Source organism: Rhinatrema bivittatum, chromosome 3 (genome assembly GCF_901001135.1).
Source record: "Rhinatrema bivittatum chromosome 3, aRhiBiv1.1, whole genome shotgun sequence".
In the NCBI taxonomy this organism is placed as follows: domain Eukaryota; kingdom Metazoa; phylum Chordata; class Amphibia; order Gymnophiona; family Rhinatrematidae; genus Rhinatrema; species Rhinatrema bivittatum.
In genome coordinates this window covers 338,129,226-338,156,210 of record NC_042617.1, presented here as the reverse complement: position 1 = coordinate 338,156,210, position 26,985 = coordinate 338,129,226, and the positions used below count along the sequence as shown (strand labels likewise).

Sequence of the window (26,985 nt, the reverse complement as noted above, 5' to 3'; positions counted from 1 at the left end):
CCTGTACCCTGGACGGAGGTCTGAGGCCCACAGACATGCCATTCTGTGGGCTCCAATTCCCACTGCAGAGACTCTTAATGTCATATCGAAAACATCGTAGGTCGCATGGACCTCGTGTTTTCCAGACTCCAGGCTCTTATGCACCAGTGACATGAGTGTCCTGCTGCTGTTGAGGCAGCTGCTCGGCCACCTCCTGTGCCTGCTTCCAGATATCCCACGAGTACAGGCTCATGTTTCTTATATAAATTTGTTTTATTTGTAATCCTTAATGCAAATGTTTGTATTTCTTGTTCCTATGATATTTGTGAACCATTATGATGGCAAATAAATAAAATAAATAAATAAAATAAATAAATAAAATAAATGTAGAGCTGATAGGCAGCAATGACGTCAACGAGCATGATGCCTTGAAACACCTTCCTCCCAAGAGCATCCATCCTCTATGGTCCTTCTCCAGGGGCACCAAGGAATGAGTCTGAGTGCACTTGGCTCTCTTGAGGGCAGATTCGACCAGCACCGACTGGTCAGGCAGCTGATGCTTATTGAAACCAGCAGCCCTCTGGATGAAGTAAGCCCTGTCTGCCTTCTTATTAACGGGATGCAGTATGAGGGGGCTGATCCCAGGTCCTCAGTAGCAACTCCTTAAGGATCTCATATACCGGGACCCCACGAGATCCTTAGGAGGCTCCACAAACTGGAGGATCTCAAGCATTTTGTGCCTTAGATCTTCCTTCATGAATAAATGAAAAGGAATGGCTTCTGCCATCACCCTCATATAACCTGCGAAAGTTAAGTCCTCAGGCGGAGACTTCCTTCCCTCTTCTAGAGAAGGGTCTGAAGGAAGACAGAGCCTTCAGAGGCCTTCGAAATGTCACCCCCCTAGGGGTCATAGGGTTCCTCATCTCACTGTGACAGGGGATTTGTCCATAGGTGCTCTGCCTTCATCCAAATGTGCAGGCACTGGTAGAACTGGATGGGGGGACAGCAGAGCTCAGCATCTCTGCCAGCCTTGGTGGAGCTTCCTACTTGGAAAAGCCAGCAAAGACCACCATATCGGTAAGGGGAGGCCTTGATGCCCTGCTGGGCACCGATGCTATCCTGGGAACCGGCGCTAGCTGGGTCGGTAACACACTGATGAATGAGCACATTGAGCTTCTCCAGAAGTGGTCCAGTGCCACAGAACCGAAGCCTTGCAGCACATGCTCCATCAGCTCCTTCTTGAACGTTGCCGATGCCAACACCAACTGGGAAGGAAGAGGTGTGGCCAGATCCTCTTCAGACTCTTAAGGTGCATTGGTGACAGGGATCAGGACTGGTGGAGACCGTCACGGACCCTGGCACCGATGGAGGATTGGCACTCCTCACAGAGGGGTCGCTTCGGGGGCATCACGCAAAAGCCGGTGTATCCCTGTGCCCGGCACCATGCATCAACAGGGACTAGTTCTAATGCTTTTTCGGCTTCCCTCAATGATCGTCCCAGTCCTTCCACAGTGCAAAGGCCGATGACAAGAAACTCGATATCCTCGGCCTGGAGGAGATAGATGGTCAGTATCCAGTGCCCATCCACCGGCGGCATCAACAGAACCAACGGTCCCACCGATGTCAATGGCTCAGTGTCCAATGTGGCTCCTTGGTCCTTCGATGCCAATGTTACAGATGCCGATGATCAGACTTTGACTCGAAAGAGCTGCTCCATCTTTTTGAGTCAAAGTAGACGTCCCTTTGGGGTCATCTGGGTGCATAGGTGGCAACGCCAGAAGTTATGTGATGCCCCAGACAGAGGACACATACCTCATGTGGATCTGTAATAGACACGGTCCTCAGGCACCGGGGGCATCACCGAAAACAAGACGTCCATGATGGAGTAAACAAAAGGGGCACAAATAGAGGCGATAGCCAGCAGGCACCAATGCACCTGCGAAAGGAAACATCCAAATCTCCCAAAACCTTGACTAGGAGACACTATGGGAGGGTTCGGAGTGGGACCCAGCGATGGAACAAGGAAAATATTCAAAACACACTAGAAAAACCAAAGTTTCCACAAGGCCAAAAAATTGCCAAAGTGAGCTCACTCACACCTCGAGGCTTACAGCTCCATGGAAAGAGAAAGACTGGAGAGGGACCCCGCGAGGACACGTGATATAGGGCATGCTCAGTGTGCCTAGTCAAAATTCTAGAAATTTTGACATAAGTTTTCCGCATCAGGGCTACATTTGATGTCATCCATGTATGAGGTCTACCATCCTGCTTGTCCTCGCAGAATGTGCGATATGATATCCCCATAATCTGGTCAATATTTTGAAAAGGGGGAAAAAAAAAAAAGTGTGGATGCATATAGAATGTGTACCATGCAAGCGTGCAGTGCGGTGTGTGTGGTGTGACAGAATAAGCAAGAGAGGAGAGAGAGCGCAAAACAAAGAAAGAAAACAGCATGCTAAGAAAAAATGACAGCTGGTGTGCACATTGTAGATGATAGTCTAGCACTCAGAATAATATTTGGGCAATCGGTTTTTAGGAGCATGAGTATATCAGTGGTTATCAACCCAGTCCTCAGAATCCACTAGACCAGTCTGGTTTCTGGATATCTGCAATGAATATGCATGAGATACATCTGCACACAATCAAGGCAATGCATACAAATAAAGCTCATGCATATTCACTGTGGATATCCTGAAAATCCGACCAGCCAGGAAACCAAAGGAGTAGAGGTCTTTAACACAGAATCCTCTACTTACTCCAAAAATATTTCTGCCTGAGTAATATGTTTTTATTTTTTTATCTTCTGAATATTAGATTTTACCCCACATTGTTCTTCAGATTTTTGCCTCTACTTGTACTTCAGAAGTTAAAGAATTTCATTTAATCCAACCCTTTTAGAATGTCAGTATTAATTTTATAGCTTAAGAAAAACATATTGACAGTGGATTTCACTCCTTGCCATCACAAAGTAATACAAAATATACAAAGGATACAGGTTCCACTAATGCATTCTGAATTCTGTACAAGTTATTGCCTAAGAATGGTATTCCAGAATTACAAAAAGGAAAAGAAATCATCCACTTGGTGTCTACAGAAATATTTTCAGATATTCACTGGCTGGAGCCAACAGGGTGGCAATGTGCAGAATCCCAGGATTTGCAAAGGCAGCATTAAAATCCCCTGAAAAGTGATGGGGAGGGAACTGAGTCCTCTCTATGGCTCAATGATGAGACTTACTATCTAGAACTAGAGTGCATGTGTACTAAGTTCCAGAGGGAATCATGATATGTGGCTCTCAGCCAAGGACAATCACTGCAACGGCTGAGTTAAGAGGTTATAAAAATAGAGAAAATATTCAGTGCAGTAGAAAATGAAGGCTAATAGTACCATTGCCCAATAAAGGATGGTTCCAATTCACTGGAAGTCCAGAGGAGGAGGAGGAGGAGAAGAAAACTGCAGTGCCATAAAAACAATGTAAAGGAAAAATATATCTATTAACAGTTAGATATATGTATAAGCATGGTCTTGTGTAACCCCTGAATGCCACCTTCCTGTCTCTTCTTCCTTCTGCTCATGGACAGGACTGATCCCATGATTTTAGAGATGTGCAGTGCACTGCGGTACAGGAGAGCTGGCTCCGTGTCTGCTATCTGATGGGTCAAGGCCCTCTGGCATGTCACGGAAGTAATGTGCATGGAGCTCAGGTTGGGAAAATCGTTGGCAGATGCTGACATTTGAGAAATAAAGAGGGGTATGTTTCCAGGAGATTTATTTCCTCCTCTCCCCACCCCACCCCTGACAAGCAAGATAGTTTTGGTTATCTGAGGAGAAAGGAAATGAAACAGTGGCGATGAGAAGCCCAGAAATTTTTAAAAATATAGTGTTAAAATAAGAACAAAAGAAATTGCCATGCTGGGTCAGACCAAGGGTCCATCAAGCCCAGTATCCTGTTTCCTACAGAGGCCAAACCAGGCCACAAGAGCCTGGCAAGTACCCAAACACTAAGAAGATCCCATGCTACTGATGCCAGTAATAACAGAGGCCATTCCCTAAGTCAACTTGATTAATAGCAGGTAATGGACTTCTCCTCCAAGAACCTATCCAAACCTTTTTTAAACCCAGCTACACTAACTGCACTAACCACATCCTCTGGCAACAAATTCCAGAGTTTAATTGTGCATTGAGTGAAAAAGAACTTTCTCAGATTAGTTTTAAATGTGCTACATGCTAACTTCATAGAGTGCCCCCTAGTCTTCTATTATCCAAAAGAGTAAATAATCGATTCACATTTACACGTTCTAGACCTCTCATGATTTTAAAGATCTCTATCGCAATCCCCCCTCAGCTGTCTCTTCTCCAAGCTGAACAGCCCTAACCTCTTTATCCTTTCCTCACAAGGGAGCTGTTCCATCCCCTTTATCATTTTGGTTGCCCTTCTCTGTACCTTCTCCATCAGATATATATCTTTTTTTGAGATGCAGCGACCAGGATTGCACACAGTATTCAAGGTGCAATCTCACCATGGAGCAATACAGAGGCATTATGACATTTTCCGTTCTATTAACCATTCCCTTCCTAATAATTCCTAACATTGTTTGCTTTTTTGACTGCCGCAGCACACACTGAGCCAACGATTTCAATGTATTGTCCACCATGACGCCTAGATCCCTTTCCTGGGTGGTAGCTCCTAATATGGAACCTAACATCGTGTAACTACAGCAAGGGTTATTTTTCCACTGCTTCTACCACCTCAAACACTCCTGTGCCATTTCCTTTAAAGAAAAATAGATATTTTAAGTTGATGGTTTGCATAAAAATGTGTGTGGTTTTTTATATACTGTAATATAGATATATACACACACACACACACGAATATACACACTTATTTCATCTTTGGACAACTCTTATACAATTCAGAGCAATACTAAATATACACCTCAGGTAATGGCATGCAACTGTTGCCAGACAAGGTGGCTGAAGAATTGACTGAGGAAGTAAGTGAAGGTGGGTGCACAGTTCTTGTTTCTATGCGCTGGGAGATTGCCTATATAAGAAACTGACCACAAGCATTCTGGGCAAAGTGTATGAATCTTAATATACCTGGATGCTGTTGTGTGGACTTGTAACAATCTTATGCAGGGCTAAAAGAGGAACAAGGGGCAGCTGAAGCCTGGATCGAGAGACATTTGGTGAGGAACCCCTAGCCAATACCGTCTTTACCTCCTTCGCTCGGCCCTGACGACGTCATCAGGCGGGGCCCACGCGCCATAAAAGCGGCGCGAGAGCGAGGTGTATTCGCAGCTGAAGCCTGGATCGAGAGACATTTGGTGAGGAACCCCTAGCCAATACCATCTTTACCTCCTTCGCTCGGCCCTGACGACGTCATCAGGCGGGGTCCACGCGCCATAAAAGCTGCGCAAGAGCGGCACGCCACCACCGCCAGCGCGCGCGGCTTTGTCCGACTTAGTCCGGAATAGACGGAGTAGGCGAGGATCTCTCGTCCGTTATTTCAGCTGCCATAGAGGAGATTAACTTTAAGAAGTTACACTGTTTCAGTGGGTTGGCTTGCCCGAGGATCGAGGAAGGTAAATAATATCAATGCCTCCAAAGAGAAAAGGTCGAGTGAGGGTGTTTCCCTCAACACCCCCTCTCCCATCCGGGCAAAAAAACATTCCCCAACTCACTGCTATTTACCAAGAAGGTGGAGCTAAAATCTCCATTGATGAAGCGCTGTTGGGAGCATCGCGTTTGTCCGGGGAAACAACATTGAGCCCACCAGATCTGAGGATACCATTAGCTCCAGGACGGTCTCCAACGCTTGTGACCACAAATTTGAACACAGTACCGATGAGTCCAGTGAACAAATTAGAGGGTGTGGACGCAGTGAATCAGGAACTGGGTACAACAAGTGAGCATGGAAGTTCAATACTTGCACTATGGAATGTCCCCTATAACGCAAAACCTTAGTCAAGGGAGAGAAAGACCACAATTAATATCTGGTGGATCTAAAATAGATGAAGACCTGCTAGGGGCACAAGGAGTAGTTGCGGTGATTGAACCAATTAAAGAAGGCCCGGTGACGTTAGATTCTCTCTGGGAATTAGTAGCCTCATATGGCCCACGGTTTCAAGGGCTTACGAGGCAGCTAAATTCAATGTCTGAGAAATTGGATAAAGTAGCCCAGGAACAAGATGAAAGAATAAATGAAAACTCAAGCAAGATTGTGGAATTACAAAATGCTGTAAAATAGTCTCAGAATGTATGTCAAGTGTTAATACAAGACAAACAAATAACTAACAGAAGAGTGGAATTCATCGAGAATAGACTTAGAAGGTTGAACTTAAGACTTTTGAATTTCCCAAAAGTAATAGGGGAATCTCCCCGAATAACTTTAAGGAGATATATATTAGAAGTCTTGAAGATTCCAACTGATCAGATTCCATGTATAAGTAAAAGTTATTTTCTCCCATTTAATAGAAGTAGAGAAGGCAATCCACCACAAGTAGATTTAAATAACTTGACAGAATTATTAGAATCCTCCACAGAAATTTATGAAAGGGCGACATTACTGATATCCTTTGTTACAGAAATGGAAGTTAGCTTGTTTATGAAGTGTTATTTTCAACATATTAATGAAAATTTTATGGGTCAAAAAGTCCAAATATTCCCAGACCTATCAAAAACAACACAGGAAAGGAGAAAGGCCTTCCTTTCTATGAGACAAGAAGTGAATACAATGGGGGCAAAGTTACTGCTAAGATACCCCTGCAAAGGGGTGGTTACTTTGAATAGAGATGTTTATATTTTTTACGCCCCGGAACAACTTAGAGTATTCATAGACTCTAGAAAGGCGGCCTTTACAACCTCCTCTCCTAACCAGGGTACGGGCTAGATATCCAGATTATATGTAATTGAGGTAAATATTTTGAAGTGTGACTTATTTTCTTGACTAGATATCTATTGATATATCTTTTGTGCAACTCCCAAGATTCTTGTTCTCCTCTATTTATTTTATTTTTCAAATGTTTGTGGTCTAAATACTAGATGATGCCTCAAAATTGTTATTATTTCGACAATGATGTTACAGTTTTTCTGTGCAAAGTTTTCTTTGTAATGATTTAAAAAAACTTAATAAAGAATAAATTAAAAAAAAAAAAAAAAAAAAAGAGGAACAAGGAATATAAGCATACAGCAGAAAGATTTGTGAGGACTTATGATGCAGCCACTACATCCGATGGATATCTTTTTTTTTTTTTTTTTTACAATGTGGATAAGAAAGAAGAAAAAGTAAATTGGGAGAAAAGAGAAACATCTAGGAATAAAATGAAAAGGGAACGTGATACAGCCAACATGAGGTCAGTTTTTATTTGGTATAATGCCACCTTAATTAACAAATGAGAAATTTCTGTCACTGGCTTAGTGTGTGAGAAACTTCTAAAAATTGTGGTCAGTGGCATGCACACTTCCCCTGCTTACACAAGCATGACATTTTTGGAAGGTATCAAATGCAAGCCACATTACCATTAAATCAGCTGGCTCCCCACTGTAATCATTCTGTTTGGCAACATTTGAAAAGGAGCGTAAAGCTCCTGTAAGGCGAGGTAAAGCCATCTGCCACTCATTCAGGGATCCATAGGATGAAAAAGGAGATCCTGCTTCCACTCACAAAACCTGAAAAGGGAAGACACAAACAGAAAACAGATTAATAAGTACATAAAACAAGACAGGAAAAGGCTACCAGGGAGAACAGAGGCAGCCGATAGGTAAAACAATTGCTCTATTCATTTTTGACTAGGTGGCATGGGAAGGTAATGCAGTAAACCTCGAGCATATTAATTGCATCTCCCACCAGTTACGAATCAACAAAAGGGTGGTAGCATGTTTCTACATCGCCAGAAACAATCCCTTTCTTTCTGCACACACTACCAAAATTATTTTCCACTCATCTCCCCCTTAGTCTACCGCAGCCTACTACTTACAGGTCTCCCACTAAACCCTTTCTCTCCACACCATCTATTCAAAACCCAGCAACAGCAATATATATCCTCCTCCAGTGTCCTTACAACCACTTCACTGGCTCCCCATCCGCCTTTACTCTTCAGCTCATTACTCCCTTTATTCTCCCCTACACCCCTTTCCTGTGAATGCCATTCAGTGGGGTAGTTGCTCCTTATTGTGCCCTTCTCCTTCTTTGCCAGCTTCTGATTCCACCTTGCTGTACCATGTGCCTGGAACGCCCTTCCTGAAGTGCTGCATCATGCTCTCTCGGGTCATGTTCAAGTCTTATCTAAAATCCCACCTTTTTGAGGCTGCTTTTCAATACTGGCGCTTAGCCTTCTCAATTGTAACCATAGTCACTGTAATAAATACATTTCCTGAAACCTCTTGTTTTCTGTGTCTGGACTACATTATAAACGCCACAGAGTAGGAACTGTCCCTTATGTGTATCTATACAGCACTGCACACATCCAGCAGTGCTATAAAAATGATAAACAACAACAGTAGGATATCTGTCTCAAAGAAGAAACCCTTGAGAGCCTCTCCAACTTTTCCCATCGGTTTGCCAGGTCACAGTGGAGTGAATGATAAAGTAATTAATAGTAAAAAAAAAATTACAGGAAAGGAGCTGCATGGGCTAGCAGGATTCCCCGTGGCAGCAAACAGATAGGGTTTCCAGTTCAATGATATGGAAGAAGTGTTTGCAGTGCATTAGTACAGTAACAAGCAACATTAAAACAAAGAGAACAAAAAATATATTACAGGCAGCTCTAAGTTCTACCTAAGCAGACAGAACTTGCATCAGTAAAAGATACTCTTCTCATTATGGATACAGCACTTAAAAAGGGGCCTGTAGAAGCTGTCTAAATTCCCTTATCCATCACTCACGGTGTGACCTTGAGCAAGTCACTTGAACTTCTAATATTCAAAATTAGATTTTGGAAAAGAACTTGTAATCATGTGCTGCCCCATGCAATGGTGCTCTATCAGCAAGGTTTGAAACATTTTTCCTAGACTTACTTGCCATGTACTCCTGCCTCAACTCCTTCTTGCCCCCCCCCCCCCCCCCAAAAAAATGTATTTTGGAGTGAATTTCTTCTCTGGCCCCACACTAATATTCTCCATTCCTCACCTAACGTCCTGTCCCCTCTCTCCTCTCCCCACCTTCTCTTCTCCTCTAATCCTTTCCTTCCCCCTCTCCTCACAAGCCCTCTCTGTCATCCCAGTAATGGCCGAAGGCACAGCCTCATCCTTCCCCCAGCATCCCAATCAGGGCAGAAGGTGATGCCCCAGCCACTGAAAAAAATCCACTCATTCCAAAAAGGCATGCAAATGGATTTTTCAAACTCTGTGTATTAGTTTGCATCTATGTGTATACGTATACATACATAGATATATAAACAAACAGATCTATACAATATATACACACAAGGTCAAATCTGTTCCAAGTCTAGGAGCCACCTCCAAGCCTTAGGTGTCATTATGGATATCAATAACCTCTCTCCCCACTCCCACCAAATTCCATTCACTCGTACACATACACACCCACCCCAGATGCACTTCCCACTCACCAACCTTGGAGAAGAGGAGGAAACTGGGTGATATGATTGAAATAGTCAAATATTTCAAAAGATATGAATAATGCACAAAAGGTCACATTTTTCAGTGGAAAGAAGGCTCTAGAATGGAGTGCTTTGATATGAGGCTGGGGAGTAGTGGTTTCTTTTAATACAAATAAAATCACCATAATTAAATGTTAATGGGACCTCTTCTACTCTGAATTGAGAGAGCTGCTTATTTTGCTGCTTGGTGAAAGTGCCTTCTATGAAATACAGATTTATGCATTTCCCATCCATGCTGAGTCCCTTGCCTGCTGCCATGGCATAAATCTTCTTCACCTCTGTATATACCCCTGCTTTCCACCATGCTCTTCACCCGTATCTTCTTGAATTCTGTGATCGATATTGGCCCCACCACTTCCAGTGGGAGGCTGTTCCATGCACTTACCATCTTTTTCTGAGGAAATAAATCCTTAAGTAATGTTTCATAGATTGGAAGTGGGAAATTATATATAGACCGCTCCAATCAAGTAAAGTGGGGCCAAAATTTATCTTCAGAAAGAAAGATGATATGTTCTGTTCTATGGGAACCAATTTTGGCATCTGTATTATTTACCATCTATTTAACACCACTCGCCACTCTTACTCAGGGTTATGGTATAAATATAGCTACCTTTGATGCCGATGCAGAAAAGTGCATTCCAGCCAACGCACCACAGTACCTGCAATTCAACTTTCATTTTGTGAGCATAAGCTTTACTGCCGATGCAGTAAGAAGTTTTATGTTCACAAAACGAGCATTCTAAAATAGGAGTAATATTTCACGCTCTTACATGGAAATACCATGCAAATGAGGGAATTAAGTATTCCTCCCCAATGCAAAGCAGTGCGCTGGACCGGCTTGCATTTTCTTAGCGCTGGAAACTTAACTCCAGGTCAGAGATGGAGTTAAGTTTCCAGCGCTACTGTGCTGGCACTGAAATTGGTTAAAAAAACAGGAGAATCATTTTAAAAAATTGACCAATACATTTTGTGGATAAGTGATGACTTATTCGGGTAAGTGGCGGCAGCCACCACAACTTACCCGGATAAATATGGACTTATCCAGGTATCCGGCCAGTGGCAAGCTGCTGTCACTTAACCAGAAAAGTCAGAACTTATCTGGATATCTGGTGCAGGTCGCTGCTACTTAGCTGGATAAATAACAATCAAGGGGGGCAGAGGAAGTGGAGAGGCAGCAGCGAGGCGAAACCTGGCAGCTACTGCTCCAGACTAGCAGCATCTGCGGCCAGCAGACTGGCTCCACTGAAGGTGGTGCAAGGATGCCTCTCCTCACTTTACAGAGTTAAAATGCACCAAGGACGAATGCACATTTTTCAGTTGTTGCTCATTTTTAACTCCCAATGCATTTGCATAACATTAGCTTACTGCATTGGGAGTTAAAAGAAAAAAAAAGAACACACCTTATCCTGAGCGTTAAAATGTGCACTGGAAACTAGTGCACAATTTTTAATGATCAGCTTATTGCAGCAGCCTTTTTATGCTGATATTCACCTGGTAGTTTATATAGACATCAAATAAAGATGTAATCTTGAATTTAAAAGCATGCCTAAAAAGCTGTTTTCATTTGGCTTACAGACCATAAACGTTAACCCCCCCAAAATACTGAAGCTCTTTGAATTAGTAAATTGAATCGTCCACTACATATTTTACCTAACATTGCAGGGTTACTATTTACCCCAAAGAATCTATCACAGCACATGACATCAAACTTGATTCAAAACTGTCTATGCAGAATCAATTGTCTTCTCTGAGGACTTTCTTTCATTTAAGATATGTGCACAAATTATGGTCTATTTTAGACATTAAAGATCTTCAGAAGATTTCATATGCCATGAATACAAACAGAATTGACTACTGCAATTCCCTTTATCAGGGCTGCACAGTTGTGGCATTAAAAAGATTCAGCTGCTGCAGAATACAGCAGCTACTGTTATTGGGAGCTAAGAAAAATGACCATGAAAGCCTTCTGCTTTTAAAGTTGCACTGGTGCCAGTATTGTCTAGAATCAAGTTTAAAATTGTATCTTTAATTTCTAAGTCTCTTTACAGGGGCTGTCCCTATTTAGTGCTGGTGTAGGCAACTTCGATCTTGGAGTGCCACAAACAGGTGTATTTTCAGGATATTATGCACAATGAATATGCATAGCGATTTGAATGTATTGCCTCCCTTCTATGAAGATCTGTCACATGCATATTCATTGGGGATGTCCTGAAAACCAGATCTGTTTGTGGCACTCCAGGACCAGAGTTGCCTACCCCTAATTCAGCCAACTCATTAATTCCATACATTCCTGGTTGGACTCTGTGTCCATCCCAGCTAATTTAATTTTCTGTTCCTCCGCTGTCCAAGATCAGATTGATTTTACTTGCCATACCTCCTTCAGTTATTTAGCCCCATGTCTTTGAAATCCTCTTTCATGTGAATTGAGAGAAGGGAATTATTGCAAATATTGTAGTGGTATATACATGGCTATTTAGGAAAGCTTTTCAAACATCTGGTGATATGTGAATTCACTGTGGGATAAGAAGTGCTGTTAGTTTTGAAGGTTAGTTCTATTTTTATTATATTCCTTGGTTATTTTAATAATGTTTTAATATGTTCTATTTTTTGTTTTATACATGTTATGGTTTTATTTTAGGAATGATTTAATTGAAATGTATTAGTTGTAGCATGTTTGGTTTTGATTTGAGTATTTTGTGTGTATAACTATTGGTTAATTTTACATAATTTTCATAATATTTAAAGTACATACACTGTGATATTATAAATTGCAATATAACCAAATATATTAAACTAAATATATAGAGAGATATGTGAAGTCAGATTTGGTTCAAATATGTGACTTGCCTGGTCTTTCTGATTTTAAAAGACCAAATAGGAGACAAATTTTAACATATCCTGTTAGATTACTCTGGTTTCTACTGATTCAATAAGGCTTTTAACATCAGTATTTGAATAAAGATCTGATCACTGTGAAGGTAATCCAGGGATCTGCAACAAATTCTGACCATAGCTAGCATAGCTCCTGCCAACATCAAAATGCATCTGGTACAAACTTGGGTATTTAGATAGAAGATAGACTGAATCTATAATGCAGATTGTATGGGATTGTGAGAGAGATCATCATGCATCTTGTCACACAAATGTTCTAGTTTGTACAGAATCCTACCTATAGTGCAGGGTAGTGCAGAGGAACAGTTTGGCTTCAATGAAACTGATGCAATAATTCCCTCAGTATAGCTGGATAGTGATACTAATATTAATATGGACAGCATGCCAACAGCCTCAGATGTTGTCTCTTCTCATTACGGATCAGCTGTTGTTTCCATGGCCTTTGCTACTGGAAACAACAAACAGAGCTTTGGGAAGAGGGAGCTGGTGGGAACGATCTCTTCATGCCAAGATGTGGATAATCAATCTCAGACCATGCCAAGGTAAACATGAATTATAGAGTTATCGTCATCAGGGTCTGAACTGAAACCACCGAAACTCACATCACTTAGGTCTTACAAGGAGCCAAAGGCAGAAAGCAGTGCCAGACATGGAATGATAAATCCATAACCAGCCAGCAAGCACATCTAAAACCCCTTTTAACTTGAAATAGTACACTAGTTATACTTAACTTCGGCTTTCATTAAAGCTTACTAACAAGATTCATAAAGTCTGACAGAATCAGTTTCCCCAATAAGAAAAGGTGCAATAATGTAGCTCTTTAGCAACACAAAAGGGACAAATGTTTGACTGGCAAGTGGCCATAGCTGATTAATGCAATGTAAACTGCAGCAATCATTCCTTAAACATTGCAATTCCAAAATCAAATTAAAGTAACAGGATTAAATCGGGATAATATCATATACAAAACTCCCTTTTCACTAAATACCTTGGAAGTAAAAGGATAGCACTGCTAATGCCTTTTGTCTGCTCGTTTAATTACAGATATCATTAAGTAATCAATCACATTGTATTCCGAGTTACCCTTCTCATTGTCAGTTTCAATCCAGAGCTGAATAAATCAGAGCCCAGCATGCAGCCTCCTTTTTCAGTACATCTGAGATGATTCAGTTTACCACTCAGCTGAATAAATAAATGAGTAGTGTATGCAAAGTTTGCTTTGTTTTCACCTTCCCCACAGCACAAGAAGTGCAGGTTTCCAAATCGGCAGCATACAACATCCAAGTGCGCCAATTAATCCATCATCATGATATGCTACATATTAAAGTAAAATGATGTTCTTTTTTGTTTAATTGCCATAATTGTTACTGGCCCTGTAGGTGGTTTGTTCCTTGGGCGGAAATCTGCCCCACAGGGTCACCAGGTGACTGCTCCACACATGGGGACTGTGAACCAGCACAATATATTTTTTTAAATTGCTAAATTATTTCATAAAAATTGCTCATGCTTAGAGTCTTCTCTGCTTTTCTCTCTTGAAGGCACAGGAACACAGCATGAAATGAGTAGATGTGGACAGCTACTCTATACTATTACTTCCTGCTGCGTCCCAACAGCACCAGCAAACAAAGCATTACTCAAGAAAGAGCCAACTCTTCTGCTATGCAACACCAGTAGCATGGGTGTGTCTGTGCCATTTCAAGACTGGTAAAGGAACTGGGGGTGGGTAGGGAGCGCAGGGAAAGGACTGTAAGGAAGAGGGAAGCTTTAACGAGTTTGTGTGTTCACACCCGCCTCTAATCCCACCAGACAATTTGCATCCGGCCAGAAAACTATGTATAATTCGCTAGAGCCCATTCTGTTCCCTGTGTCATGCTTTTAGCACACACACACACAATATAAACAAAATCAACCACCAGAAGCACAGGCAGCAACCTCAACATTGGGGGAAAAAAAATAAAACCGGTTAATAAAAACAGAACTAGCACTCGGAGTCATGGCTTTGTTTTTCCAAAAAAATAAAAAGTATTTCAATGAAATTTTCCTCAGGAGGGATGGGATAGGATGGAACCTGAAAGACATCTCTTGGATTTAATGTTTTATAAATGACATAATGTAAAAACAGATACCAGTCTAAAAGCAGCATGGCACAGCACAAGAAAATAAGCCAAGTTTAGATTGGTGTGCTGGTTTGCTGGGCCTACACAACATTTCAAATGCACACAAAGTGAATTTAAATCTTTTGTTTAAGACATTAAAATCTGCAATTATCCTGGATCCTAGGAGCAGCTATATTTACAAGAGTAATGGAAACCACATGAATGGAAGGGGTTTGTTTGTTTTTTTTGGTTCATACAGAGTGATGTCACTTGTGACTCATCACACTCAAACCCAACTGGATCCATAACAAGATTTACCATACTGGGTCAAACCAAAAGTCTATCACACGCAACATCCTATTTCCAACAGTGGCCAAGCCAGGTCACAAGTACCTGGCAGGAGCCCAAAAGATCGATAGATTCCATGCTGCTTATCTCTGGGATAAGCAGTGGATTTTTGCAACTCCACCTTAATAATGGTTTATGGCCTTTTCCTCCAGGAACTTGTCCAAACCTTTTTTAAACACAGCTACATTAACAGTTTTCATCCTGTGGCAAGGAATTCCAGAACTTAATTATGCACTGAGTAAACAAATATTTTCTTATTAGTTTTAAATGTACATCTTGATAACTTGGTACTCCTAGTCTTACTTTTTGAAAGATTTAACAACTGATTCACATTTACTCTTTCCATTCCACTCATTATTTTACAGACCTCTATCTTATCTCCCCCTCAGCTGTTTACTCCAAGCTGAAGAGTCCTAAGCCTTTCCTCATAGGGGAATTGCTCCATCTCCTTTATCATTTTGGTCATCCTTTTCTGTAACACTTCTAATTTTGCTATACCTTTTTTGAGATGTGGTTACCAGAACTACATACAATATTCAACATGAGGTTGCACCATGCAGCAATGGAGGCATTATGATATTCTCAGTTTTATTCTCATTTCCTTTCCTAATAATTCCTAGCGTTCTGTTTGCTCTCCTGGCTGCTGCACATCGAGCAGAAGATTTCAAAGTATTATCAACAATGATGCCTAGATCCTTTTCCTGGGTGGAAACACCCAATATGGTACCTTGCATTGTGTACCTATAATTTGATTTACTCTTCCCTAAATGCAACACTTTGTCTTGTTCACATTACATTTTTTTGCATGCACAATTTCCCAGTTCTATAATGTCCTCTTGCAGTTTCTTATATTCCTCTTGTGATTTAACAACTTTGAATAATTTTGTCTAATTGGTAAATAAAATTATGGCCCTCTTGCTAGCACATCTCCTCCCAAAGGGTCAAGGAAAATGTAGGGAAACTACATAAAGATAATTAAAAATAAAAACCTAATCCTAACATTTTAATTGACAGACCATGAATATTACTGCTGGTCACAAGAATTTGGAAGTACTGAAAATTACAGTGTGTATAGGATGCCCATGATTCTGGTTTTCCCTTTACATAAAAGGCACTCACTGCAAAAAGGGCTAAGAATACAAATGAATATACAAGCTTTAATTCTTGGGGCAACTTATGTAAATCAAAGGGAACCTCCACAATTCTATAAAGTCACCGTTATTTCCTAGGAGAGATATTAACTAAACCGAAGGAACTGCAAGCATATCCTCTCAGTACAGAATCCACTTTTTGAAAGGTAAAAAAAAAAAACAAAAAACAACTTAGTGGTCTTGCTGAGAAGTGCCAACCCTACTCCTAATATAGTTTGCCATGGATGAATCCTGAACCATCACCCCTTCCTGTTGTGGTCCACAGGGGCCAACGACCTTAGACATGCCAATCACAATCCACCAGCGGATACCTTATGTTCTCCACTCAGCCTAGAGTTGCCAAATGTCCTGAATTTTTTTTTAATGTACAGATTTTTGATGGAGTGTATGGAAAAGAGAGGGGATTAAAATGTTTAGCCCCATCCTGATTTTAGCTCTCCAGCTAAAGCTTATACAATACAGTATGCTCATTGTTAGTTACTCTATATTCAATAAGTGTTGGATACATTTATATTGTGTGATCATCATAGACTTCAGGCCATGATTTTAAAAGAGGCCTAAAAAAATTTTAGAAAACAATAATTTGGCACTTGGGCTGTTTAAAAGCAAATCTGTTTCAGAGTTTGGAAGTTCCAGAACTAGTCACATAATGAGGGTCCAGGGTGTAGACACAGGAATTTCATCAAAATATTCCTTCACAGAAAGGGTAGGTTAGGGAGTATACAAGAAACTCTTTCCGAACACATTAAAGGACTGGCCATAGCTATCTGGCCCTCTCCTCCTTAAGAACCATCACATCAAAGGATTGTAGGCCAGGGAGGACCCCCCTGCAGCCTTGGATAAGAAGACAGGGTCCAGAAGGCTGGGAAGGCCCCAGGGAGAGGGCAGGAAGTCAGCCTGTGCAAGAACTGCTTATACTTGATTGCTGTGAGACTGCTAAGGTAAGCAGCCTCTATGCTATATTTTGGTTTGTGCTTATAAACTATTTGTGTTGAAGCAACCAGATCTGGCTTCCTTTTTGTACTCCTGGCTGTTTCCCAACTGATGGCCACTTCCGAGCGACCACAGGGTGGTGGATGATTGTATAGGGCTATTCCTTAACAGTAAGAATTTTCCAGCAACAAGAGGTTCACGTATAAAATGAGTGATAAGAGGGTCCACTTTTGAAAGGGTGGATTAGTGCGCTAGAGGGTACATTAAGCAACTATGAATCATAGGGGGATAGTTGGAGCATGTTCTGGAGTCAGAGGAGTTCTGATTTTGGATTATAGGTGAAAGACATCTCACAGAGAGTTTGGGGAGAGGCAGGTTTGGGTGAGGTGGGGGGATGCTTTGCTTTGGGCATCTAAATTCCACTGAAGGGGCATTTCTCTCTCTCTCTGATAAGGGTGAAAAGCCATCCAGGAATGTAAGGAACCCTATTCCTATAGGAAAAGGCTCTAACTGGGAAAGTATGCAGCCAGTGACTGGAATACAGATGGAGGATTTTTTGCCTTTCATCTGGTCCTGATGAAGAAAGGAGTTTTCATGAGAGTGGGAAAACTATTCTTCTATTTGACTGTACTCAAACAGCATAAGATAGTGAATGACAACCTTTTGGATTGGAGACTTCTGTAAATTTTCTTAACCGTTGTACTGAGTTTTTCTGTTTCTGCTGATACTTATTTCAGGACTCTAATTAAATTATTTTTAATTTAGAACATATCTGGTGTGTATTTGTTTTGTTTCTGATGATCCCCTTAGCTCTACAGGTGAATCCTGCACTCAACAGCACAAATATGTTTCTGTGTTTTTCTAATGGTGAAGAACGGCAATAAAAGTTGACTCGGTGAAGATATTAAACAGCATCTCCAGTTGTTTGAAAATATGACAGTTGAAAGTTGGCAACTCTACCTGAGCCTGCTGGGTGGGCAGACAAATCAAATAAAGCATATTTGCTAACCATAAATGATTTCCCTAGATAGCAGAATGAATTAGCCATTACATGTGGGTGATGTCATAAGGCAACAAACAGACCCCTTTCTCAGTTAGTAGAGCTTTTATTTTACTGAGCCCGTGAGGAGTTCCATGTGGGTTCTGTCTTGTGAGCCTCCTCAGTCTACCTCATAGCTAAATCTTGCTCTTCGGAGAAGTGGGTGGATACTTCATGGCTAAATCATCTTATCTGACAGCATTATTTACGGTAAGCAAACTTGCCTTTTCCATCAATAAGCAGGTTGAATTGAGCTGAAACAGAGGTTAAATGAAAAACTTAAATAGAATCGAAACTGTGATTTAATAAACAACAAAGTACAACATTTAGGTGTAATGAAACAGGTGGTATAATTACTAGAGGTTTAATATGCCATAATCCTTTCACAAAATTAGATATCAGCTTGGCTTGAGATTGGCTTAATGTGAATCCAAACACAACAATCTAAAATTCAGACATAAGCAGTTATGGCACTGAAATTAATTCTTACTCTTGAAATGGCAAGACCTGGTTCAGAAAGAAGGAATAAGCAGGTTGGCAGATGTGTAGGTATATATCAAATGGATGGATGCAAAGCATTATATTACTTCATAAAGAGGACTAATCCTCATTTAAGACAGAAAGCTCTTCTAAGTAATAAGTTTGTTATAGAAAGTTGTATGTCTCGAAATGTTTAGGTGAGGACAGATCTGCGAAGGTTGAGCTTCCAATCTGTCAGCTGTCAAGTTGAGGGATGGCAGATTTGGATAGCAAGAGACTTCTTTCATCATGAAACAAGGATGTATCTTAGTCACAGAGGAATCATAGGATTACAGAATAGCTGTATCTAGATTTCAAAATAAGTCTGCTTGGGTCACCTGAGAGCCATCAAAATTCGACAGGCCCGATGTACAAGCAGATTCTGAATTGTTTTGGCATTCAGCCAAATGACTTGGAAAAATGGAGCAAAGGTTTATCATGTTTCTGGGGTTTTTTTTACTGATGGGACTATGATCAGTAGAAATCGCCAGAAGTCTATTGCAAATCACTGGAGTGACCACTTAAGAGTTCAGAAAACTTTGCTTAGGTTATTCACTCATGTTGGTGTGCAGGGCTTGCACACATCAAGTAGAATACAGGACAGCTTGATGTGTGCATGCCCTGTCCTACATCCATATCCTTCTTGGCCAAGAATGACGTCCTTGGGGGCTCTTTCTTTGCTTAATGAGAACTGTTAAGAGTATACCTGATTGCTCCTAAGACTAGAAACTTGATTCAAAATTGACACACTAAGAGATCAATTTTTTTTCTTGAGATGTGTTATCACCACTACTTGGTGAAAAAGTAACCTAAGTGGAACTTTATCTTGAAGTTGTCAGGACCCAAGCACCTGTGTAGTTTCCAGTCTATTTGACTGGAAATTCCCAAGATAGTGGATTAGTTGGTACCTTTGTAACGGAACACTTCATTACAGATGACGCATGCAACATCAGGATGGAGGAACAATATAAATGAACTTCTCCATGTGTTCTAGGATCAACGAACATCTGGTAATGCTTAAGCAAGGAATTTGAGATTGCTTGCTTGAGCTAACAGGGAAAAATGTTCCATACCTCAACAAATTTGATTCCCTGCGATGGAATCAGTATTGATTCCTAGGATTTACCAGAAAGTATGATGAGCACTATAAATAAATCTTGGGGGGGGGGTTTTAGGTTTTTTTTTATCGCAGGGAGGGTATCCCACTTAGCTAAGAGTTGGCAGCTATTATCCAATTGTGTAGGCATGGGAGACCTGGATGCATCAATGGATTTTCAATTTATGTGCAGAAGAGCCCGTTGGTCTTAATAGTAAGATCGAATGGAACAGTCTAATCTAAAATGTTTGAATATTTCATAATTTGTATTCATTTGATAGGCAAGGCACAGCCATCACATAATGGCATTTTCAAAAAAATGAGAGAATGTCAAAAACGTGACTTGTGATTGGATGGACTTACATCTTAGAAATCTTTAAAAGAAGGCATGGCCATTTTAGTTGTTTTGAGCCCATTTTTTGAGACAAAGGATGTGAAGCTAAAAAAGCAATCATGAATATTCGAGAGAAATAGATTGTTAATATCAAATTTAAATTTGTTAAAAAGCTTGATCTTTTCTCAAAAACATTTTTCCGTATCTCAGACTTGAAGAATTCGCCCTGATGCAGCGTTAGCGAAATGTTGCCATCGTCGGCTTTTCAATTTTGGAGAGGATGAAGTTGTTTGAACATGCATTAACAAGCTTATAGAAATTGAAGAAATTTTGGGCAACATACAGCTAAGTGTGGAATAAGTTATATTATTCAAGTTGAAAAGGAATTTTTGGGCATACATAACATTTTATATGAAACCCTAGGATCAATGCATACGGTTGATTTTTCAAGCAGGCTTATGTGACGAGTTTTGTGAGCACTAAAAAGGGGGGGACCACAAAATATAGAAGAAATTTAAGAATTTACATTTTGTGTAATCAAAAAAATAAGAGGTTTTTGACCCATGATTGCAACATCTGGTTTACAAGGCTTGAACTCTTATGTCCTTAACCGGTGCAGAGCAGTCATAGTTGGTGATTCGATTATTAGGAATGCAGACAGCTGGGTGGCTGATGGGCGTGAGGATCGCCTGGTAACATGTCTACCTGGTGCGAAGGTGGCGGACCCCATGCATCACCTAGATAGGATTTTAGATAGTGCTGGGTAGGATCCGGCTGTCGTGGTACATGTGGGTACCAGCGACATAGGAAAATGCGGAAGGGAGGTTCTAGAAGCCCAAAGACTAGATAAAGGTAACACCACATATAGGGAATTGCAATAATCAACTAAGGTTAGTACAAAAAAACTGAACTAATGTGTAAAAGTATTTTTATCCAAAATACATCGCACATGACACTGTGTTCACATTTTATAGTAACCTTCCTTCAATACTGATCTTAGTTGGGGTACAACAATCAAATAATGAATCAAATAAAATTCCCAAATTCTTCACCACCTGTTTGATTATAATCTTAGTCCCATTCACTAAAATGGGATAATTTTCAAGATCAAGGGAAGGTCTTAACTTCCGGGAAAAACATGCCACCTCAGTTTTTGCTAGATTCAAAACAGGTTATTCTCTTTCATCTAGGAATGAATGAGTGTAAGGCACCTAGAAACTTTATCTAATACTTTAGAAAGGGTATCATCAATGGGAAAAAGTAGCTGCAGGTTGTCTGCATATATTAAAAAAGCAAGGGATAGAATTTACATCATAAAACACAGGGGGTGCAAATAGACATTAAACAGAGCCACTGCTAAAATAGATCCCTGAGGGACCCCATACCATAATTCATACCAATCTGATTAAGTCCCTTGAAATGATACCTGGTACTTCCTGTTCATCAAATAAGATCTGAACCACTGGAAAACCTGGCCACCTATTCCCAAATGCTGCAATTGAAATAAAATTTTGTGTTAATTATACACTGCTGTAATGTCTAGCTACACCGCTATCACAGGTCTATTCCTATCCAAATTCCAAAGAATAAAATCTTGTGTGCAGACAAGCAGGGTTAATGTGCCTTTCAACCTCTTTTTCCCCCTGGATCAAAACAGATCCATCCTTCCCCTAAATTCAAGATAAAGGAAGGTGTCAGCCCCTGGGCTTTATCTAATTCTTGGGGTTTACTCATTAAAGCTCTAAGTAATGAATTAACTTTCATCTAGCCGCAAAATCTTGTGGAGAAAAACATCCCTCTGTTTTTTCTTATTCTTGACCCCAAGTAATTTACAAACTACTGAAAATAATTCCTTTGGCCGAGTTAATGAGGCCTGCAACCGGGCTTTCAAATATCCCCTCCTTGTTGTTTCAAGGCAAGTTTAGGAATCATTGTTAAGTCAAACAGGTAGTACATGTGTCTACTGACTGATATTTCTGCCATTCCCTTTCTGCCTGTCAAAGGCTCTGTTTTTTTAAAATTCAAGTGTTTTGTATTCCATGGAACATCCTTATGTTGTAACAATGCAATTTTATCAGTAATATCATTTAAAGTTTGAATTATCAGCTCTGCACTTGGTGCAACTAGATTAGTTCCAAATGACTCAGAAGAATGAACCCATTCCTCTCTGAATTGTCTAGGGTCAATTTGTGCTCTACAATATTTAGTAACCAGGACCTTAAAACATGTGGATAAATCTCCTGATAATTTAAATAAAAACAAAATAAAATGGTAATCAGACCATAACACAAGTTGCATCACTATATCATCAATATGACTCTGAAACCTTCAAGGAACTATACGTTGGTCCAAAATATGGCCACCTTTGAGAGGCATACAGGTAATCAGCTGTAATAGTTGACTCACCAAATTCTTCTGAAACTCCAAAAAAAAACTGGATGATGGTTTACTATCTTTATGAATATTCAAATCCCAATTAGAAGGAATTTTTCAGATGAGAGATATACAAATCAAAGAAAAAGGTAGAATCTTTAGCAACCATTCCTGGGGAACAATATAAAACCACCAGAAGCCAATATTGTAACTTCACAACTAAACTTCTGCACCCTTTGCCTAAGATAATCAAGGCTGGCTTTATAACCAGGTACAGTTTATAAAACAATAGTAAACCCCCCCCCCCCCCCTTTACATTTTTTCTGACTTCTTGATAAAAAGGTGTAATGTCAGCAATAGGGACAGGGCTTCCCGCCAACAGCCTCCTTCATAGGGAGTTCCAAGGCAGGTGCAACAGCCACTTAGGTAAAGTGCAAGTGCTTCCAGTCCAGATAAGAAGATGGTCATAGATGTGAAGAATCACCAAGCCAGGATCCCGATCAATGGAGAAGGAATGTTTTACATCAGCATGACATAATCCTAGACATACTTTCACTGGCAGGCTCTGCTGCCAGAGAATACTTGTGAGGGATCCAGTTCTTCACCCAAAGAGGAGATACTGGGAATCTGAATGCCATTTTTTTTCTAAGTCTTTCTGGCCTACTGAATTCCCTGGTAGGGAGAATTTGAACAAATGTATAGGATGGGAAAGACTGTATAGGATTCCTTTCTAAGGCAGTTCCAAAGGATTGGAGGAAAAGTATCTCACTTCTTCGATATATTTTTTTTTTTTTTTTTACTGGTACATTAAAGTCTGCTCCACATCAGGGCATAAATGTATTCATGTGCTCTCTACCCAAACCTGCATCAGCTTGCTAGGTACCTAGATTTGTGGCGGTGGTACTCCCTGCTGGAAACTGCATCATATCAGAAACAGCCACGCGATGGCCATGCATTGGTATTGGCCAGACTTGGCACACCGGCTGGAGCATGGTACATCAGTCTACCTCAGCTGGAATATGACGCATCTGCTACAACCTGTTGCGACAGCAGTACTGGCATTAGCCCGAATACGTTGCCTCAGCCACACGAGCCAAAACATAGTGCTTTGGTCACGCCAGCCAGAACCTGTATCAGCCACACAGGCGTGATCTTGCATCAGCCGTATGTGCCAAGCACGTTCCAGAAGGAATGGTGATGCCAGAATTGCCTTGGCCATGCGCTGTTTTTCATCAGGGCCCCAATGTAATGACAGCTCTGGAGGATTTAAAATGGGAGACCAGTTTTGTAGGAACCAAAGGCCTAAACGGGCAACCAGAGAAAAAATAGCAGATGATGTTTTAAGTTTATAGAAAAATTAGTGTATAGATAAAAAAAGAGAGAGAGCGAGCAGCAGCAGGCCGAGGACAAGGGAAGCCAGAGTTCAAACCCACAGATGCTCCTTGTGACCTCTGTTGCCTCAGGTACAATCTTACAGGTCGATACTGTAACGTGCGGTTGAAGATTTCCCGTCTGTAACGTGCTGGGAGCGCACAATTCGGACGCGCAAGGTGATCCAGCGATACAGTCTCCAGTTTCACGCGTCCTTAGCGCTTCTTAAAACAGACGCATAACCCTTTCCGCACGCAGCATGTATATGATATGTAAATAAACGAATTAGCTGTATAATGAAGGAATTAGCTATTCCCCTCCGATACTGTGACGCACGCTCAGATTATCTCCTTTGTAACCCGCTATTTTGCCGTGTCCTTAACCTGTTAGTTTACCGCCTACCCTCTACTTGGTGTTAGTGTGGTGTTAGTGTGGTGTTCGAAAATTAAAACGGGAATAAAGTGTAAAAAATGGGGGCGATTTCGGCGTTCAAGGCCCCGTCCGGTCTCCGGTGCAGCCCCAGTCCTGTCCCCTCCTCCCGAAGCAAAAAAAAAAAAAAAAAACGAAAAAGTAGCAAGGCTCGGGCCTGCTACGGTAGTCCCTTCTCCCTTCTCCTCTCCTCCCGATTTCGGCGCTCAAGGCAGCCGGGTGGGCGTGCATTCATCCAAGCAGAGGGAGCCGGCGGCGAAAGCGGCCTCCGGCTCCCTCTGCCTGGATGAATGCACGGCCCCTGCCGGCAGTGAATGAATGCCCGTGCGATTTCGGCGCTCAAGGCGTGACGTCACGTCATGTGACTGCCTTGAGCGCCGAAATCGCATGGGCATTCATTCACTGCCGGCGGGGGCCGTGCATTCATCCAGGCAGAGGGAGCCGGAGGCCGCTTTCGCCGCCGGCTCCCTCTGCCTGGATGAATGCACTGCCCACCCGGCCGCCTTGAGCGCCGAAATCGGGAGGAGAGGAGAAGGGAGAAGGACTACCGTAGCAGGCCCGAGCCTTGCTACTTTTTTGGGGGTTTTTTTTTTTTGCTTCGGGAGGAGGAGACAGGGCTGGGGCTGCACCGGAGACCGGACGGGGACAGGGCAGGTGAACGGGGGCTGGGGGAAAGTTTGCCGAGCATTGGGGAACATAACTGTCCACTTCCTGGTACCTGTCATTTCAAATGACATTTGAAATGACAGATACCAGCGCGGCCGTGAAGCATTAGGCCCACGAACCCAGGATACTGTATAGGCGCTCTATACAGTAAAATGGGTTGCGTGGGCCTAACGCTTGCCTAAGGCTTTGCAGCCGCGGCATGCATTTGCATGCAATTTGAAGAGAATATCGAGCGGTAGGTGAAGAGAACTGTGCGTGCGGGGAACGAGGGTGCGCCTGACACTGCCGCACTGTTTCTACCGCGGCCTTAGAGTATCGATCTGTTAGATTGCAAGCCTTTTCGGGACAGGGAAATACAGTACCAGAATATAACTTGCCTTGAGCTAGCAATAAAATGGCATGAGCTAAATAAAAAAAAAATTGTGAAAAGGCTGCCAAGGCAGCAAAAAGGAACTGGAAAAAAGAAAAAAAAAAAAAGAACAGTTGACAGACATATTTATCATGGTCTTTTTGTGATCTGAAGTAAACAATTGTCTCAATTTTGCAATACAGCACTGGAAAAAATGTCAAAGAATACAAATTTGTGCTAGAGCACGAACAGAAAAAGAAAGGCAGCTCATAAGGCTACACACATACAGGAACTCCTGAACATGCTCAGTAGAACAAAAGCTCTATCTAAAAGAGGTCTGTTCAGTGCCACCAGATGATGTCATTGACACATAATGGCTAATTCAGCTTGCTTATCAATAGAAAAGCAAGTTTGTTTACCATAAACTGTGTTTCCGTAGATAGCTGGCTGAATTAGTCATGCTGTCATGGGAACTGTCAATCAGGCCCGGGAGGCAGAGCTTCAAAGTAGATTTCAGAAGTTTGTCTGAGGCTGCGCTTGAGTTCCCGCGCAGGAAGACAGAATCTCCTCAGTCTGTACAAAAGCAAGCATAAGCAGGATACGGAGTAATGTCGACTGCTCAGGGACGTGGGTGGGTCAGCATGGCTAATTCATCCTGCTATCTATGGAAACGGTGTTTCCATAGATAGCAGGATGCCCCAAAAAAGTAGGACTCCCATGACAGCAGGGCTGAATTAGCCATGCTGTCATGGGAGTCCTAAGCTCCCGATCACGCTGTATTATGGAGTGAATTGTCTTGTAAGCATGATCCTGTACATGTGGCAGTCGACTATGTGAATTAATGTTTTAGCAAGTGTAGAATCGCACGTCCCAGCTTAGCGTCTTTGGCTGTGTGCTGGTCTAAGGAGTAGTGGGACGTAAACGTGTACAAGGATGACCAGGTAGCCGCTTTGCATATGTCTATTGGTTAGACATGCCTGAGGTTCGCCACCGAAGCGGCCACCGCCCTGACTTGATGTGCCTTAGGATGAACAGAGATGAAAGCCCTGTTTGTGGTGGCAGTACTGGATACACTGAGCAATCCAGCTGGAAATGGTCCGTTTAGCCACCGGTAATCCTGGGGGATTGAAGGAAACTAGTAACTGAGATGCTCTTGACGTTGAAGTGGTCCATTGCTTGTAATAGGCCAGAGTTCTTTTACAGTCTAGTGTGTGTAAAAGTCTCTCTGTCAATCTGATGCGGTTTCAGATAAAAGGTAGGGAACTCTATTGTCTGATTCAGATGAAATTGAGAAACCACTTTTGGTAAGAATGAAGGATGAGTCCTGAGGATTACCTTCTGATGGTAAAACTAAAGGTAGGGACTATAGTGAATTAGAGCCTGCAACTCACCAACTCTACGAGCTGACGTGACCGCCACCAGAAAAACGACTATCCAGGTAAGGTATTTGATGTGAGTAGATTGGTTTGAATAGAAAAAGCATGAGCTGCTCCAAGACGATGTTGAGATCCCATGCTACTGGCGGCTTGGAAATCGGAGGCCTTAAATGCGTCAGACCTCTGACGAAACGAGATATATTCGGGTGTACCGAGATTGGTTGACCGTGGTGCGGTCTATGGAAAGCCACAATCGCACTGAGGTGGACTCAGACCGATGCCGTGGCTAGGCCCCCCAATGTATAATTTGTAAAAGGTAGTCCAATAAGAGTTCAGGGGAGCAAAGTAGAGGATTGATGGGATTGGATGCACACCAATCGGTATATCTCTTCCACTTGAAGGAATAACTCCTTC

At 41.7% G+C, this 26,985-nt stretch overlaps 1 protein-coding gene across 9 annotated transcripts in view; it reads right to left on the bottom strand.

Moving 5' to 3' along the window:
- The window catches only part of ASCC3 (activating signal cointegrator 1 complex subunit 3), a 1,498,074-nt gene that overhangs the window by 1,436,754 nt on the left and 34,335 nt on the right, over positions 1-26,985 (bottom strand). For 6 of the 9 annotated variants that reach the window (XM_029595363.1, XM_029595357.1, XM_029595354.1 and 3 more), the window contains one exon: positions 7,501-7,650. In XM_029595363.1, coding sequence (XP_029451223.1) covers positions 7,501-7,590 — 90 coding nt within the window. In that variant the 5' untranslated portion in view covers positions 7,591-7,650. Of the gene's footprint in view, positions 1-7,500; positions 7,651-8,042; positions 8,067-21,433; positions 21,502-26,985 lie in introns of those variants that run through there. The other 3 variants (XM_029595358.1, XM_029595361.1, XM_029595362.1) reach the window with 3 other exon arrangements.